We start from the raw sequence: 15,011 nt of genomic DNA, 5'->3' as shown, positions 1-15,011 counted from the left end.
AAAATTGAAAAAAAGTCATAAAATTCTTATGAACCTTAAAAAAGTTCAAATAACTCAAGCAATATTAGGCAAAGAAGACAAAGCTAGAAACATCACTTTTACTGATTTCAAATTATATTACACAGTTAAAGTGATCAAAACAGTATGGTACTGGCATACACACAGACCAATGGAACAAAATGGAAAGACAAGAAATAAATCAACATATATAGTCAATTAATTTTCCACAAGGGCACCAAGAATGCACAATGGGGAAAGAATAGTGTCTTTAATAAATGGTTTTGGAAAAACTGCGTATGCACATGCAAAAGGATAATATTGGATGCTTACTTATACCATACACAAAATCAACTCAAAATGGATTAAAGACCTAAACAAAATACCTAAAACTACAAAACTCCTAGAGAAAAGCATAGGGAAAAAGCTCCTTGATGTTGGTCTTCTCAATTAATTTTAGATTTGACACCAAAAGCACAGACAACAAAAGCAAAAATAAAAAATTGGGACTACTTCAAACTAAAAATCTGCACAGCAATGAATACAAAATGAAAAGACAGAATTGGGAGAAACTATGCAAAACATGTATATTATAAGGGGTTAAGATCTAAAATATATAATTCACACAACTTAATAGCAACAAAAAGCACAAATAACTGGGCTTAAAAAATAGGCAAAAGTCCTGAATAGATATTTTCAAAAAGAAAATATGCAAATGGCCAATATATATTTGAAACATGTATTTGAAAAGGTGTTCAATATTAACCTTCAGCAAAATGCAAATCAAAACACAATGAAATATCTTCTCACAGCTGAAAGCATGGCTACCACCAAAAAGACAAGTAGTAACAAGTGTTGGTTAGGGTGTGAAGAAAAGGGAACCATTGTAGACTGTCGGTGGAAGATAAACTGGTATAGCTATAATGAAAACAATGTGGAGTTTCCTCCAAAATTTTAAAATAGAGCTACCATATAGTTCAGCAATCTTTCTTCTAGGTATGTTCACAAAATAAATGAAATCAGGATGACAAAGAGATATCTGCACTCCCATGTTCATTCAACATTATTCAAAATAGCCAAGATACAGAAATAACCTAAGTGCCCATCGATGGGTAAATATATAAAGAAATTGTGGTACATATAGACAGTGGAATATGACACAGCCTTAAAAGAAAACAAGGAGATTCTCTCATTTACGACAACATGGATGAATCTGGATGATGCTATGCTAAGTGAAATAAAGAAGATAGAGAAAAATACTGCAGAATCTCACTTATATGTAGGAAAAAAAAATGTTCAGTAGAAAAAAATAGTAGACTGGAGCAAAGTGTGGGGGAAGTGGGAGATCCAGGTCAAAAGGCACAAAGTTGCAGCTAAGTAGGATGAATTAAGTCTACAGCTATATAGTATGTGGACTATAGTTAGGGTATTGTATACTTAAAGTATCCTAAGAGAGTAGATTTTAGGTGCTTCTACCACACACACACACATACACACACACACACACACACACATAACTATGTAAGGTAACAGACACGTTAGTCTGCTTGAATATAGTTATTATTTCACTACGTACTTGTATACCAAAACATCATGTTGTACATGTTAAATATATACAATAAAAATGCAAAAAAAGAAAAATATTCCACCCCTATTTGCTTTATGGTATCAGATGAGAAACTCTCTGTCTTTTCTGAATGGTTTTCCACTATAAGAATAAATTCTTTCTCTCTAGTTCTTTAAAGGCTTTTCTGTTTTTGGTTTTCAAAAGTTTAATTAGCATGGATTTCCTTGGGTGTATCCTATTTGAGGTTTCTCAACTTCCCGAATCTGTGCTCTATATGTCTTTCACAAAATTTAGGAAGTTTGTTGCTATTGTTTCTATGAATACTTGCTCAGTCCCTCTTTAATCCTCCTGTCCCTCTGGAACACCCACAATACACATGCTAGCTCTATTTTTACTGTCTCACAGTTATATATAGCTCTGGAGGAGTTTTTATTTTTCCAGGAACTGTGTGAAAATCAGATACATGGGAAAAGGGGAAAAATATCGTACCTGATTTGATCTGGAGCCCCAAGAAGGCTTCCTACATGAGGGGAAATAAAATTTAGGTTGGTATGTATAGCATAAGTAAGCATTACCCAGGTGAGAGGAGAAATGTGTTTCAGTTAGAGGTACTGCATGTAAGAGGGTCTTGAGACATCAAAGAAAACACACATTTAAGGATTTGAAATAAGACCAAACAAGACCAAATAATTAGTTTTTAGAGTTTTGTGCTTAGGGCTGAGAGGAAGAGTGGTGAGAGATGAAAAAAAAAAGGCCATATTCAGGATCTGAACTAATCTATTTAAATTTATGGTTAGCATATTGAGGATTGGAAGAGAGTGACAAACAAAGTAGAAAGCTGGCTAGGGTTTATTAGTCAAGGTTCTTCAGAGAAACAGATTCAATAGGATGTGTGTATACATGTGTGAGTGTGTATGTGTCTGTGTATGTGAAGGGTGTGTGTGTGTTTGTGTGTGTGTGTGTGTGTGTGTGTGAGAGAGACAGAGAGAGAGAGAGAAATTAAGAATTACCCTTATGTGATTATTTTGGTAGCTAGCAAATCCTCAATACACAGAGGACATGAGCAGATTGGAAATTCCAGCAAGAGGTGATACTGCAGTCTTGAATCCAAAGGCAGTCTAGAGGCAGAATTTCTTTCTCTTTGAAGGATCCTCATTCTTTTCTCTTAAGGCCTTCAACTGATTAGAAAAGATCCATTCATATTACAGAGGGTAATCTGCTTCAGTCAAAGCTACTGATTTAAGTGTTAATCGCATCTAAAAAATACCTTTGCAGCAATATCTATCCTGATGTTTGGCCAAACAACTGGGCACCATAGCCAAGCCAAGTTGACACATAATAATTAGATATCCAGGGGTACTATTGTAAAATAAATGTAAGACGTGGTAACTTGAAATCGAAGTGCTGACAATGAAGATGAAGGGAAGCTGTAAATAAATATTGGACTCAGAATGTGTAAGAATTTGTAATGCAGTGTAGGAGTGTAGAAAAGAAAAAAATAAATCACTGTAAGGCTTCTGAATCAGTAAATTGATTCGGGCCGGGCACAGTGGCTCACACCTGTAATTCCAACACTCTGGGAGGCCAAAGCAGGAGGATTGCTTAAGTCCAGGAGTTTAACCAGCCTGCTCAACATAAGGAGACCCTGTCTCTACAAAAAAAAATTTAAAAATTAGGTAGATGGCCCATGCCTGTGGTTCCAGTTACTCAGGAGGTTGAGATGGGAGGATCACTTGAGCCCAAACGCTCAAGGCTGCAGTGAGCCGAGACTGCACCACTGCACTCCAGCCTGGGCAACAAAGTGAGAACCTGTCTCAAAAAAAATAATAATAATACATTGATTCAATGAAGGTGCATATTACTGCAGGACAGCAAGTTAGGAGCCAAAGAGAGGATGAGGAAAGAGAAACAAATGTGGTAGTCATTGACATATAGAGGGAAATTAAGATTATTTGGGATGGAATGGTCCACTTCCCTTAAGTATCCTTAGCAGGCTGTGGATCTAACTACGAACAAATCACTCCAAGAGTTTATTCCCCTCAATCCTTAAGGAGTTCAGGAACACTGATGATCCCTGCAGAGGAAGTCACCTCTTTTGGCCTCACGGAGGATTCCACAGGTAACTCAGGGGCATCTCCCCTTTACTTTTCTAGAAACTTCACATATCCAAGGCCAAATTCAGAGGTCAAGAACACAGTTTAGAATTTTATGGGTCCACAAAGCCCATCCTCAACAGATAACCTTACTGCAAGAAAAATGTTCCTAGCAATTTTATTTTCTGGTTCCACTTTGTCATTTCCTCACAGAATGTAATTAGTCATAACTCTAGTTATCACACTCATTTCAGGATAAGCTGCTGTTGAAAATGGACACAGTCTTAATGATTTTAAAGCATAGTAACCTCAACTTACAGCAAATAACTACTTTTGAAAAATAAATGTGAATAACTTTTTTTAAAATTTCCAGCATATTAAGTATTCTGTCATTTTGTTTTTGTTAATTATACATTTAACTTAATATTATTAAAGGTAATTAACTATGGACCTCTGATTTACTACTTAGTGTCTGAAAATCCACTAGCTGCATATACTAAAAAGCTCTGTACTAGTTAACTATATATAAACATATATTTCAACGACAGGCACTCAATTTCCTTTTATTATTATATCTATGGGATATCATTATATTAAATTCTACAAAAAATAGTCATCATTAAGATAATATTTTTCTACCAAGCTCTCTCTTCAGAGCCCCCTTAATCTCCTTGCTCCTGAGGCTGTAGATCAGGGGGTTCAACATGGGAATCACCACCGTGTAGAACACAGACACCACCTTGTTCTGGTCAGTTGAGTAGTGGAATTGGGCATCACATAAATGAATATAATGGTCCCATAGAACAGTGACTGCAGTGAGGTGGGAGGTGCAGGTGGAGAAGGCCTTGTGGCACCCCTCAGTGGAGCGCATCTTCAGGATGGTGATGAGGATATAAATGTAGGAGATGGCTATGACACACATAGTGACCATAATGACGGAGCCAGAAGAAAATGAGAGAACAACTGTGGAGACACTGATACCAGAACAAGAGAGTTCAAGTAAGGGAGCAAAATCACAGAAAAAAATGATTTACTCGATTTGGTCCACAGAAGAGTAAAAAATAGAAGGAAGTAGTATAGGAGACAGCAATGAGAAAACTAGCCATGTAAGCTACTAAGAATAGCTGGACACTGACTTGTGTGGACATTTTGGTTGAATAAAGCAGTGGGCTGCAAATTGCCACAAAGTGGTCATAGGTCATGGCAGCCAAAAGGAAGCATTCGACTGTCGCAAAGAAAGCTGCTGAACCAAGCTGGATGGCACATCCAAGGTAGGAGATTGTATTTCTCTCCACCAGGAAGTTTACAAGCATGTTAGGTGTGACAGAAGATGAATAGGCCATGTCAGCAAAAGCCAAGTGACTCAGAAAAAAATACATAGGATGACGGAGCTGAGAAGAGATTCTGATAAGAATAATTATGCCGAGATTGCCAGATATGGTTACCAGGTAGATGCATAGGATGATAATGAAGAGGGTGACTCGAAGGATTGGATCATCTGTTAAGCCCAATAGGATGAACCCTGTCAGAGCAGTGCGGTTCCCGTTCTTCAGGGAATTCATGAGACAGAGTAGCTGCTGACTAAATGAACCCATGATGAGAACAGCACATTAAAATGTTATAAATTTGATGGCTTCATCTTCATTAATATATACATGATGGTTAATATGAACAGATGTATCATTCAAGGAAAGTTTAGACTTTTTTTTTTTTACCTTAGAGTTTCATTGTTTATATATTTGTGGGTAATGAGTCTTTCTATATTTTAAAATCTGTTTTAGAAGAAACACCAAAAAATTGCTTCAAATAATGTATATCCTTTTCAATTTGTATTTTTAATGAAATATACTTAAAGTTGCTTTAAAGAGAAAGATTTTAAAACATAAGACTTACAAGAATAATAAAAGGTATGGTACATATAACAAAAATGATTAAAATATATTAACATAAGATTAATGAACACTTAAATATTAGCTAACATTTACTGAATGCCTATCAAAATACTGGCTCAGGGTTAAGAATTGTATCTATATGTATATAATATATAACATATATTATTATATTATATACATTATATACACAGACATATCTATTTTAATTTCCATAAAATAATATTAAGCACTTTTATTATTACCATTTTATAGATAGGGAAACTAAGTTTGAAAATGTTAAGTAACTTTCCTAAGGTTACATAGCAAGTGGTAGAGTCCAGATCTGAATCCCATGTAGTTTGAATCCAGTCAATTTCCATAATAACTATGTTATTAATGTAATTTGTATAAAATTGTATAATGTAATTCATATAAAATTGTATAACCATTACATTTATAGCATAGTTGGAGAATATTTACCAGGAAATCTAGTACACTTGAAAATCAGTAGATAACAGATTAACATTTCAGTTCTCTGAAATGTACAACTGATGTATAAAAGAGATGCCTAGCTAGTTACATAGTTTATAATGTTTACCACTTAAACAACACTAGTTTTTTAAAAGAGACATACGATTTTCTTCATAGGACAAGGAAGAAATAGGAATTTCAAGTTGTGCTTATGAATGAAGTCACCTAGTATACATTGATTAACTACTTTTATTATTTCCAGTTAAAATATTATTATATCAAGTAGGTTGAAATATCAATTTAACCACTATGCCAAATGTTGTATGATTAATATTCAGAACATAATTAAGATATTTAGTCAAACCAAATCATTTCCTAATATAACAGTGTTAACAAATGGAAGTATTATAGAATCAAATCATATTATTTCAGACATAATATACAGAAGAACAAAGTTTCAGCCTAGAAATATAAGAAGTTTACCAAGGACACTCTGCTGATGGCCAGCTTGACCTGCATCTCCAAGCTTTCTGGTCTTACAGCCTTATCTTTCTCTGAAGTGTCTAGTTGGGCCAGGCATGGTGGCTCACATCTGTAATCCCAACACTTTGGGAGGCTGAGGTGGACAGATCACTTGAGTCCAGAAATTTGAGACCAACCTGTGCAACATGGCAAAACCTCATCTCTAAAAATTAGCTGGACTTGATGGTGTGCACCTGTAGTCTCAGTTACTTAGGAGGCTGAGGTGGGAGGATCACCAGAGCCTGGGAGGTCAAGGATGCAGTGGGCCATGATTGCACCACTACACTCTAGCCTTGGTGATAGAGGGAGACCCTGTCTCCAAAAAAAAAGAGTCTTGGGCCGGGCATGGTGGCTCATACCTGTAATCCTAGCACTTTGGGACGCTGAGATGGGTGGATCACTTGAAGTCAAGAGTTCAAGATCAGCCTGGCCAACATGGTGAAACCCCATCTCTACTAAAAATACAAAAAGTATCTGGGCATAGTGGTGCATGCCTGTAATCCCAGCTACTCAGGAGGCTGAGGCAGGAGAATCACTTGAAACTGGGAGGCAGAGGTTGCAGTGAGCCAACATCACACCATTGTACTCCAGCCTGGGTGACAAAGTGAGACTCACAGTTAGGTAATTTATATTAGCATTATGGCCGAGTGCCAAGTTTAGACAGCAGTAAAAGACCATGTGACTATCTGTTCTTATAGGTGGATAAATGAAGAGTCTTGGTAAATTGAATTATGCCTGTTAATTCACACTACATTGACTGCAGAAACTTAATTTAATTCAGCTAAAGTTACTTGCTAACTAATTGCAAGATTACATCTGTCTTGTTTCTTAATTGTGACTTGTGAGTACACACACAACTTTAGAGAATAAAGTGTTCTCAAATTGAAAAAATGAAATTCATTACACCAGATTTGCCCATAAATCCAAAGTCTTACCTTGTGAAATAAAAATTTAATCATCTGGCCAGGCGCAGTGGCTCAAGCCTGTAATCCCAGTGCTTTTGGAGGCCAAGGTGGGCAGATCATGAGGTCAGGAGTTCGAGACCAGCCTGGCCAACATGGTGAAACCCCATCTCTAAAAATACAAAAACTAGCTGGGCTCAGTGGTGCACACCAGTACTCCCAGCTACTCAGGAGGCTGAGACAGGAGAAGCGCTTGAACCCAGGAAGCGGAGGTTGCAGTGAGCTGAGATCACGTCACTGCACTCCAGCCTGGGCGACAGGGTGAGACTCCGTCTCAAAACAAACAAACAAAAAATTTAATCATCTTACACTTATAAATGTAGATTCCTTGCCATTTTATAGTAGCCACACTATATTATTTTTTGCCTTTGGGGATAAATCTCTGAAGATTCTAGAGATTCAAATGTGAATTTGAAGCAGCAGGAATCATTATCACATTTCTCAAGTGAATATTGAGCAGTTCAACTCACAAAAACACACATAATCTTTAAGAGTTTGTCAATTCTCAGATGATCAATTTTTTTCATTTTGTCTAGGAGGTGGTGCACTTTCATTTGATAATTAATGGGAGTATAATATAATGCATTATATCATAGTCAAATATTGGTTCTAAGTTTACTTTGATACTTCAGGTTAAAGAATACTAAACTGCAAATATAAAACAGTAAACGGCTTCATTCATTCAACAAATATTCATTTTCTAAGTATTTTGTAGTGTTAGAGAACATTCAAATAAACACAATTAGGAACAACAAAGGAAATATTACTACTGACCCCACAGAAATACAAATAATCATCAGAGACTTCTATAAACACCTGTATGCCCACAAACTAGATAATCTGGGGAAAAAAATGGATAAATTCCTGGACACATACATTCTCCCAAGACTGAATCAGGAAGAAATGGAATCTCTGAACAGACAAATAGTGACCTCAAAATGAAAACAGCCAACTATGAAGCTCACAGCCAACATCATACAGAATGGGCAAAAGCTGGAAGCATTCCCCTTGAAAACTGGCACAAACAAGGATGCTGTCTCTCACCACTCCTATTCAACACAATATTGGAAGTCCCAGCAAGAGCAATGAAGCAAAAGAAATAAATACAGGACATTCAAATAGGAAGAAAGGAAGTCAAACCATTCCTGTTTGCAGATGACATGATTCTGTATCTAGAAAACCCCAATGTCTCAGCCCAAAAGCTCCTTAATCTGATAAATAACTTCAGCAGGGTCGCAGAATCAACATACAAAAACGACTAGCATTCCTATACACTAACAACAGCCAAGCTGAGAGCCAAATCAGAAAGGCATTCCCATTAACAAAAAGCATAAAATACCTAGGAATACAGCTAACCAGGGAGGTGAAAGATTTCTACAATGAGAATTACAAAGCACTACTCAAAGAAATCAGAGATGACACAAACAAATGCAAAAACATCGTATGCTCATGGATAGGAAAAAATCAGTATTATTAAATTGGCCATGCTGCCCAAAGCAATTTGTTATTCCTATTAAACTACCAATGATAGTCTTCCCAGAACTAGGAAAACAATTAATTCATACGTAATCAAAAAAGAGCCCAAATAGCCAAGGCAATCCTAAGCAAAAAGAACAAAGCCAGAAGCATCACATTATAATACTCAACTTTATACTACAGGACTACAGTAGCCAAAACATCATGGAACTGGTACAAAAGTGACACATCGACCAATGGAACAGAATAGATAATCCACAAATAAGGTCACACACACAACCATCTGATCTTTGACAAAGCTAACAAAAACAAGCAATGGGGAAAGGACTGTCTGTTCAATAAATGGTGCTGGGATAACTGGCTAACGATATGCAGAAGATTGAAACTGGACTCCTTTCTTACACTACATTAAAAAAAAACTCAAGATGAACTAAAGACTTACATGCAAAACTATAAAAACCCTGGAATATAACCTAGGCAATACCATTCTGGACATAGGAACTGGCAGAGACTCATGATGGAAACACCAAAAGCAAATACAACAAGAGCAAAAATGGACAAATGGGATCCAATTAAACTAAAGAGCTTCTGCACAACAAAAGAAGAAACTATCAACAGAGTGAACAGACAACCTACAGAATGGGAGAAAATATTTGCAAACTATGCATCCAACAAAGGTCTAATATCAAGAATCTATGAAAAACTTACACAAACTTACAGGACAAAAACAAAAAGCCCACAAAAGCAAAGGACGTGAACAGACACTTCAAAAGAAGACATACAAGCATATGAAAAAAAAAGCTCAATATCATTGATCATTAGAGAAATGCAAATCAAACTCACCATGAGATACCATCTCATACCAGTCAGGATGGCAATCATTAAGAAGTCAAAAAAAAAAAAAAAAAAAACAGATGCTGGTGAGGCTGCAGAGAAAAGGGAACTCATATACACTGTTGGTGGGAATGTAAATTAGTTCAGCCATTGTAGAAAGCAGTGTGGTAATTCCTCAAAGAGGTAAAACAGAACTACCATTTGACCCAGAAATCCCATTCCTGGGTATATACCTTGATATGGTTTGGCTGTGTCCCACCTAAATCTCATCCTGAATTGTAGCTCCCATAATCTCCATATATCATGGGAGGGATCTTGTGGGAGGTCATTGAATCATGGGGCAGGTTTTCCCATGAAGTTCTTGTGATAGTGAATAAGTCTCACTAGATCTGATCATTTTATAAAGGGCAGCTCCTCTGCACATGCGCTCTTGCCTGACACCATGTAAGACATGCCTTTGCTCCTCCTTTGCCTTCTGCCATGACTAGGAGGCCTCCCCAGCCATGTGGAACTGTTAGTTTACTAATCTCACAGTTTTCTTTACAAATTACTCAGTCTTGGGTATGTCTTCAGAGCAGTATGAAAATGGACTAATACATACCCAAAGGAATATAAACTATTCTATCATAAAGACACATTCCCATGTGTATTTATTGCAGCACTATTCACAATAGCAAGGACATGGTGATACGGTTTGACTCTGTTCTCATCCAAATCACATCTTCAATTGTAGCTCCCATAATTCTGTTTTGTGGGAGGGTCCCAGTGGGAGATAATTAAATCATAGGAGTGGTTTCCCCCATATTTTTCTCTTGATAGTGAATAAGTCTCATAGGATATGATGGTTTTACAAGGGGTTTCCACTTTTGCTTGGCTGTCATTCTCTCTTGCCTGCCACCTTCTAAGATGTGACTTTGCTCCTCCTTTGCTTCCATCATGATTGTGAGGCCTCCCCAACCATGTGGAATTATGAGTCAGTCAAACCTCTTTCCTGATTGAGACCATCTTGGCTAATACGGTGAAACCCCGTCTCTACTAAAAATACAAAAAATTAGCTGTGCCTGGTGGCGGGTGCCTGTAGTCCCAGCTACTTGGGAGGCTGAGGCAGGAGAATGGTGTGAACCTGGGAGGTGGAGCTTGCAGTGAGTGGAGATTGTGCCACTGCACTCCAGCCTGGGCGACAGAGCCAGACTCCATCTAAAAAAAAAAAAAAAACCTCTTTCCTTTATAAATTACCCAGTCTCGAAACATTCTTGGGGGTGGAGCAAGATGGCCAAATAGGAACAGCTCCAGTCTCCAACTCCCAGCGCGAGCAACACAGAAGACCGGTGATTTCTGCATTTTCAACTGAGGAACTGGCGTCATCTCACTAGGGAGTGCCGGACAATCGGTGCTGGTCAGCTGCTGCAGCCCGACCAGTGAGAGCTGAAGCAGGGTGAGGCATCACCTCACCTGGGAAGCGCAAGGGGGAAGGGAATCCCTTTTCCTAGCCAGGGGAACTGAGACACACAACACCTGGAAAATCGGGTAACTCCCACCCCAATACTGCACTTTAAGCAAACGGGCACACCAGGAGAATATATCCCACACCTGGCCGGGAGGGTCCCACGCCCACGGAGCCTCCCTCATTGCTAACACAGCAGTCTGCGATCTAACCCCAAGGCAGCAGCGAGGCTGGGGGAGGGGCGCCCGCCATTGCTGAGGCTTAAGTAGGTAAACAAAGCCGCTGGGAAGCTCGAACTGGGTGGAGCTCACAGCAGCTCAAGGAAACCTGCCTGTCTCTGTAGACTCCACCTCTGGGGACAGGGCACAGCTAAAAAACAACAACAAAAAAAAGGAACAGCAGAAACCTTTGCAGACGCAGACAACTCTGTCTGACAGCTTTCAAGAGAGCAGTGGATCTCCCCACATGGAGGTTGAGACCTGAGAAGGGACAGACTGCCTGCTCAAGTGGGTCCCTGACTCCTCAGTAGCCTAACTGGGAGACATCCCCCGCTAGGGGTAGTCTGACACCCCACACCTCACAGGGTGGAGTACAACCCTGAGAGGAAGCTTCCAAAGTAAGAATCAGACAGGTACCCTCGCTGTTCAGCAATATTCTATCTTCTGCAAACTCTGCTGCTGATACCCAGGCAAACAGGGTCTGGAGCGGACCTCAAGCAATCTCCAGCAGACTACAGCTGAGGGTCCTGACTATTAGAAGGAAAACTATCAAACAGGAAGGACACCTATACCAAAACCCCATCAGTACATCACCATCATCAAAGACCAGAGACAGATAAAACCACAAAGATGGGGAAAAAAGCAGGGCAGAAAAGCTGGAAATTCAAAAAATAAGAGCGCATCTCCCCCTGCAAAGGAGCACAGCCCATCGCCAGCAACGAATCAAACCTGGTCAGAGAATGACTTTGACGAGATGAGAGAAGAAAGTTTCAGTCCATCAAAATTCTCAGAGCTAAAGGAGGAATTACGTACTCAACGCAAAGAAACTAAAAATCTTGAAAAAAGAGTGGAAGAATTGACAGCTAGACTAATTAATGCAGAGAAGGTCATAAACGAAATGACAGAGATGAAAACCATGACACGAGAAATGCGTGACAAATGCACAAGCTTCAGTAACTGACTCAATCAACTGGAAGAAAGAGTATCAGCGATTGAGGATCAAATGAATGAAATGAAGCGAGAAGAGAAACCAAAAGAAAAAAGAAGAAAAAGAAATGAACAAAGCCTGCAAGAAGTATGGGATTATGTAAAAAGACCAAATCTACGTCTGATTGGGGTGCCTGAAAGTGAGGGGGAAAATGGAACCAAGTTGGAAAACACTCTTCAGGATATCATCCAGGAGAACTTCCCCAACCTAGTAGGGCAGGCCAACATTCAAATTCAGGAAATACAGAGAACGCCACAAAGATACTCCTCCAGAAGAGCAACTCCAAGACACATAATTGCCAGATTCATCAAAGTTGAAATGAAGGAAAAAATCTTAAGGGCAGCCAGAGAGAAAGGTCGGGTTACCCACAAAAGGGAAGCCCATCAGACTAACAGCAGATCTCTCAGCAGAAACTCTACAAGCCAGAAGAGAGTGGGGGCCAATATTCACCGTTCTTAAAGAAAAGAATTTTAAACCCAGAATTTCATATCCAGCCAAACTAAGTTTCATAAGTAAAGGAGAAATAAAATCCTTTACAGATAAGCAGATGCTTAGAGATTTTGTCACCACCAGGCCTGCCTTATAAGAGACCCTGAAGGAAGCCCTAAACATGGAAAGGAACAACCGGTACCAGCCATTGCAAAAACATGCCAAAATGTAAAGACCATCGAGGTTAGGAAGAAACTGCATAAACTAATGAGCAAAATAACCAGTTAATATCATAATGGCAGGATCAAGTTCACACATAACAATATTAACCTTAAATGTAAATGGACTAAATGCTCCAATTAAAAGACACAGACTGGCAAACTGGATAAAGAGTCAAGATCCATCAGTCTGCTGTTTTCAGGAGACCCATCTCACATGCAGAGACATACATAGGCTCAAAATAAAGGGATGGAGGAAGATCTACCAAGAACAAAATAAAGCAGGGGTTGCAATCCTAGTCTCTTATAAAACAGACTTTAAACCACCAAAGATCAAAAGAGACAAAGAAGGCCATTACATAATGGTAAAGGGATCAATTCAACAGGAAGAGCTAACTATCCTAAATATATATGCACCCAATACAGGAGCACCCAGATTCATAAAGCAAGTCCTTAGAGACTTACAAAGAGACTTAGACTCCCATACAATAATAATGGGAGACTTCAACACTCCACTGTCAACATTACACAGATCAACGGACAGAAAGTTAACAAGGATATCCAGGAATTGAACTCATCTCTGCACCAAGCGGACCTAATAGACATCTATAGAACTCTCCAACACAAATAAATGGAATATACATTCTTCTCAGCACGACATTGCACTTATTCCAAAATTGACCACATAATTGGAATTAAAGCACTCCTCAGCAAATGTAAAAGAACAGAAATTATAACAAACTGTCTCTCAGACCACAGTGAAATCAAACTAGAACTCAGGACTATGAAACTCAATCAAAACTGCTCAACTGCATGGAAACTGAACAAGCTGCTCCTGAATGACTCCTGGGTACATAACAAAATGAAGGCAGAAATAAAGATGTTCTTTGAAACCAATGAGAACAAAGATACAACATACCAGAATCTCTAGGACACATTTAAAGCAGTGTGTAAGGGAAATTTATAGCACTAAATGCCCACAAGAGAAAGCAGGAAAGATCTAAAATTGACACTCTAACATCACAATTAAAAGAACTAGAGAAGCAAGAGCAAACACATTCAAAAGCTAGCTGAAGGCAAGAAATAACTAAAATCAGAGCAGAACTGAAGGAGATAGAGACACAAAGAACCCTCCAAAAAATCAATGAATCCAGGAGTTGGTTTTTTGAAAAAATCAACAAAATTGATCAACCGCTAGCAAGACTAATAAAGAAGAAAAGAGAGAAGAATCAATAGACGCAATAAAAAATGATAAAGGGGATATCACCACTGACCCCACAGAAATACAAACTACCATCAGAGAATACTATAAACAGCTCTACGCAAATAAACTAGAAAATCTAGAAGAAATGGATAATTTCCCGGACACTTACACTCTCCCAAGACTAAACCAGGAAGAAGCTGAATCCCTGAATACACCAATAGCAGGCTCTGAAATTGAGGCAATAATTAATAGCCTACCAATCAAAAAAAGTCCAGGACCAGATGGATTCACAGCTGAATTCTACCAGAGGTACAAGGAGGAGCTGGTACCATTCCTTCTGAAACTATTCCAATCAACAGAAAAAGAGGGAATCCTCGCTAACTCATTTTATGAGGCCTACATAATCTTCATACCAAAGCCTGGCAGAGACACAACAAAAAAAGAGAATTTTAGACCAATATCCCTGATGAACATCGATGCAAACATCCTCAATAAAATACTGGCAAACCGGATCCAGCAGCACATCAAAAAGTTTGTCCACCATGATCAAGTGGGCTTCATCCCTGGGATGCAAGGCTGGTTCAACATTCGCAAATCAATAAACATAATCCAGCATATAAACAGAACCAAAGACAAAAACCACATGATTATCTCAATAGATGCAGAAAAGACCTTCGACAAAATGCAACAGCCCTTCATGCTAAAAGCGCTCAATAA

The 15,011-nt window shown here is 38.6% G+C and overlaps 1 protein-coding gene across 1 annotated transcript; it reads right to left on the bottom strand.

The window, feature by feature from the left end:
* Positions 1-4,276: 4,276 nt before the first annotated feature.
* Positions 4,277-5,219, bottom strand: LOC111524627 (olfactory receptor 5P2). Its single transcript, XM_023189830.1, is given in 4 exon segments — positions 4,277-4,419; positions 4,422-4,462; positions 4,464-4,681; positions 4,683-5,219. Coding segments are annotated over 4 exon segments (939 nt in total).
* Between the last annotated feature and the right edge of the window lie 9,792 nt (positions 5,220-15,011).

The sequence above is a fragment of the Piliocolobus tephrosceles genome, chromosome 13 (assembly GCF_002776525.5).
Source record: "Piliocolobus tephrosceles isolate RC106 chromosome 13, ASM277652v3, whole genome shotgun sequence".
In the NCBI taxonomy this organism is placed as follows: Eukaryota; Metazoa; Chordata; class Mammalia; order Primates; family Cercopithecidae; genus Piliocolobus; species Piliocolobus tephrosceles.
The sequence above is the reverse complement of the archived record's forward strand: the minus strand, read 5'-3'. Positions and strand labels throughout refer to the sequence as shown.